The 4245-nt window shown below is 36.0% G+C and overlaps 1 protein-coding gene across 1 annotated transcript; it reads left to right on the top strand.

The window, feature by feature from the left end:
- Positions 1-2592: 2592 nt before the first annotated feature.
- Positions 2593-3363, top strand: LOC119634448. Its single transcript, XM_038028645.1, has one exon. The coding sequence runs from the start codon at positions 2593-2595 to the stop codon at positions 3361-3363; it is 771 nt and encodes a 256-aa protein (XP_037884573.1).
- Positions 3364-4245: the final 882 nt, after the last annotated feature.

The raw sequence follows: 4245 nt of genomic DNA, 5'->3' as shown, positions 1-4245 counted from the left end.
TTGCGCGGCTGGTGTGCATCTCATTTTTGGTTGGCCTTGTCTCCGGTCCCGACGTCGAAGTTGTAGTCGTTTGCGGCATCTTGGCTGCTTTCTCTTTCCTTGCTTGAGCCCTGTCTCAACTTCTTGAGCTTCCTTTTTTTTCGCTTCGCGGTCTTTTAGCCATGATAAAGATTGCGAGCTATTATCCGATATATTATTTTCGGATCGTGCAACATATTTGTCAGCCTAACTAGTCTGAGCTTAGTCCTCCGTTTATGCGTGTGCGCACGCATTTGTGCCATCTACAAGATAATTACATTTCGTATAAATGAAAAAAAAAAGTACAATAAAGTTTTCATGCATAAAAAAGCGACGAAATATATGTCTTGCTAAAATTAATCAGAGAAATAGAAGTTTTAAAAAACGGAAACTCACGAGTCGCAGAATTATCAGCAGAACGTTATTACACACCCATGCACGCCTATCGTGTCATCGTACGTGTATCACTTGTAAAACATTTCAATTTTCTAGAACCTTGTTTTGTGTGGACTGAGTTAGGTTTTTTGTTTAAAGGACAGAGAAAAAGTAATATTTCCAATGGAAAAATTCTTATTGCAATATGTTGAATAAAATCTGTAAATAATGTTAATATACTTCGCATGATTGTTGATGTGGTCACCCTTTCATTCCTGCGAAAGCGAGCACATTTGAATGGATGCTTTCCATAAGAGGCGTTAGACGTACTAACCACCGTCGCTTTTGCTAGTGCTTTAAATGTTCAAAATAAATGTATTTTCTAAGATCAGGTGTAGGCAATAAAGCGTATAGTGCCATGCCGAGCCATAAGCACGCACATACACACACCCGTACGCAAAGGCCCACGTACAGAGAGACAAATATATTTATTTATTTAATTTGCCAAATGGCGAAGAAGGATATGCGAGTTTGTTTCGGTTTTGTTGCTTATCTTTTAATTTCTCTTCAACACATAGTTACGCTTTACACCATAAAACCCAGCTTTTCCTCTTCTTCTTGGACCTTTTTTTTCTTTTTATTTTCATTATTATTGTTTACACGAATACATTTCGTTATTGTCTTTTGTATGTATTTGCATTGTCTACGCATACGTAGATGTATGATCTGAGTGCCTTCGCTTTTATACCTACCACTACAGGCGGTCTGTCTGATTTACCAACACTGCCAATACTTTTCTTTTCTTCTGCGTCTGCCGTGCGTCCGTTTGTTGAAATCACGGCGAAGTAAAGTTCGCTTCAAATTAATTCGTCGCAAATTTTTTCTTATCTCTCGTTTCAGGTTCATGGACATTGCTACCGGAATTTTAAAAGTTCTTATTGAAATCTCCGCGTTAAGTTCGAAAATAACCTATGCCGAACCGAATTTGGTTACACTTACAAAAAAATTAATGCATCAATAAAGAAAATGTAAACGTGGTCCACGGACTTGTACGGTTATCTGAAAAGTGTTTAATATATCTTATACAATTTAAACTTTATCTTGGATTAGTATACCACACAGAGGTGATGAGTACCAAAAGAAGAGGCCCAAGTTGACCATAGCTGTAATTATTTCTCATACTGCGTTTCGGTATAACTACAACATATGCTGTAATATTCAGCAAAAATGCACAAACATGCATTTTTACTTTATAGGGTGCACAAGTGAACATATTTACAGGAGAGGTGGGGGAAAAACGTACTTTGAATACTTTTATATTCATACTTAAAGTGGAAAATAATTGCAGTTAGGCTTTATTGATAAATTGTTGTCTTCTTCGAAAGCCTTGTAAACTCTCTCTGAAAGCATAGCAAGGCTGACGAAAATAACTGAGCTCTGGAGTTCAGTAACATTAAGCGATATAGATATTCCGATCCGGTAATCTATTAAATTAATTGATTCTTCGTAATGAATTAACCCTATGTCCAAGATTTACTCTGTGCAGCGCTGCACATGAAGGTCGATCACCCACTACGTGAGGCATTTTCAATGCTTATGCGATCTCGTTTAAAATCTGAACGATATTCATTTCTACCAACGAGCGCTGTTTAATCAACACACGCAATATCGATTTCTCGTTTGTTTGGAAAACAACAAAATTACCGTCACTAAAAGCCTTGTATCTGGTATAATATATATATTTATATATACTTAAATATCTACATATTCATACATATCATGTTAGATACAAGTCAGCAAAAAAAAATTAAAAAGCAACTGAAATGGTCGTTCACCTGTTCATTTTCTCATTTTTCAATTTCAGTTTTTTTCCACTGCTTTTTGCCTCGACAAGCTCATAGATAGTAACCAACCCACCTAACATGAATGGCATTTGTGCTCAATGTGCGACAGCAATATATAAACTTGAACTGATCTTTTTTTCTTTCATATATCTATGTGTTGAACACTTTACATCCAACACTAAACAATGCAACCCTGTACGAGCAGCATAATTGTTTCTAAATTGTATTTTATAATTGACTTTTTAACTTTTCGTTTGCTTTAACTGGATAAAAAAAGAGGGGGAAAATATTTTAAAGGATTTTTTATTGCATACTACAAAAAAAAATCGAAGCAAACGAAATGATTTCTGAAATTATGGAGAGGGCCCTCGAACCCTTGGACATTGTGAAATTTAGCAATCTGCGCGAGCAGCAAAAGCGTTTACAAGAAATTCCTCGAGAAGATATCAAAAAAATAGTTGACGCTATTATAGATCGCGGTGTCCACTTAATTGAAAGTGACGTTAATCATGTATTCTTCTACAAAAATCCCTATTATATATCAAAGCATGCTGACGTCAAGGAAAAGCTCGCGGTGAAGTCAATTAGTGAGCAGACAGGCTCCTCATTCGATAGTTCCACTGAGGAATCGGACGCAGAAGAAGAGGAAGACGGAGCAACCTTTCAAGAAGAATGGATTACAATTGGAAATTTTGACTTTGTTACGGCGATACATCAACTAACGGCGTTTGTCGAAAAATGGGAATTGACGCCTGCAACTAAATTCGTCGTCATTGCCCAAGAGTTTGCAGAGGAGGTTAAACCGTTTGGTCACCGGTATTTTGCCGAAATACATTTTTCTAAGCCTACTCCCAAATGTCCAAATCCTTTGGCAGCCGCCAAATTGTATTTCCACATAAATATCTGTTCGTACTTGCCTCCGTTTTATCCAATTATGATTACTTACAAATTCGAGGGCTTCAAAACGATGTACTATGCCGTTGGCGAACGGAAACTTAGTTCAAATAAATTTCAACGTTACCTAATTGACTCTATTTTGCACATGAAATTGGCCTTCTACGCCGAGCTCTGGGATTGTCGCAACCCCTTAAAGCCGCTTGAGAAGCGTAAAAAGAGTGGCTTCTAAAAAGCTGAACGTTTATGTATAAATTTTATATATTTTTGCATACGCGGGCATAAAAATTATTTTCAGCTCTTATGTTTTTAAAGCTTTTAGACGAAATTATATTAGTTATTCGTTTCGCTTGTAACGATGTGAGTAGTTTTGTTCTCTATTTGCATTATTTTTGTCTTCAAGGCACATCATATGTATATATTTGTATATATATATATGTATATATATATATATATATATGTATAGATTATATCTTAATAAAACAAAAAGCAAAAAAAAAAAAATTCCTAAATTGTGCAAATAATTTCACAAACATTTAGCAACGCTTCTTCTTTCCAAAATTTTGTTGGCTTTAACGAACCTGAATATTTGCCATTTATATGGTGATGTGGTCACAACGGTGCCCACAGCAACAACAGCTTAAATCAACAATTGTTAATAAAGGTGTGTCCGCAAATCTCATACCCTCTCTGCTTTTCTCATCCTTGTTCTCTGGATGCCTGGTGAAAGGCTTCTGCTAAAGGCTCCATAGAAACTTAACAAGAAGTAAAAAAATTTTGTTTAGTATCACAACACAAAAAATAAATATAAAAAAAGCTGTACGGCAATGTTTTCGCTCTTGTTCATTCTTCCCGCTTTTCCCTGCTTGTTGAATGACAAACTGAATGAAATGTCCTGTGCTTGTGCTGATACTCTTGTTGCTGCCTAAAGAGCCACCGACACTATCTATGTTAAAGAAAAGAGTTTGGTAGCTGCGTTGTAACGGTTGTTTTTGTTGTGTCTGTAATTGAACACTTTAACATTTATGCATACATATACCAGCAAACATGTGGTACTAAAATGCACTCGAACAATAATATAACGAACACTTGGTTATAAAATGTCAGCGAAAAA

This window comes from Glossina fuscipes, unplaced genomic scaffold (assembly GCF_014805625.2).
Source record: "Glossina fuscipes isolate IAEA_lab_2018 unplaced genomic scaffold, Yale_Gfus_2 0, whole genome shotgun sequence".
Lineage (NCBI taxonomy): Eukaryota > Metazoa > Arthropoda > Insecta > Diptera > Glossinidae > Glossina > Glossina fuscipes.
The sequence above is the reverse complement of the archived record's forward strand: the minus strand, read 5'-3'. Positions and strand labels throughout refer to the sequence as shown.

What these genes read in the sequence shown, in the direction of transcription:
- LOC119634448 (XM_038028645.1), top strand. Translation starts at nt 2,593, where the DNA reads ATGGAGAGGGCCCTCGAACCCTTGGACATTGTGAAATTTAGCAATCTG.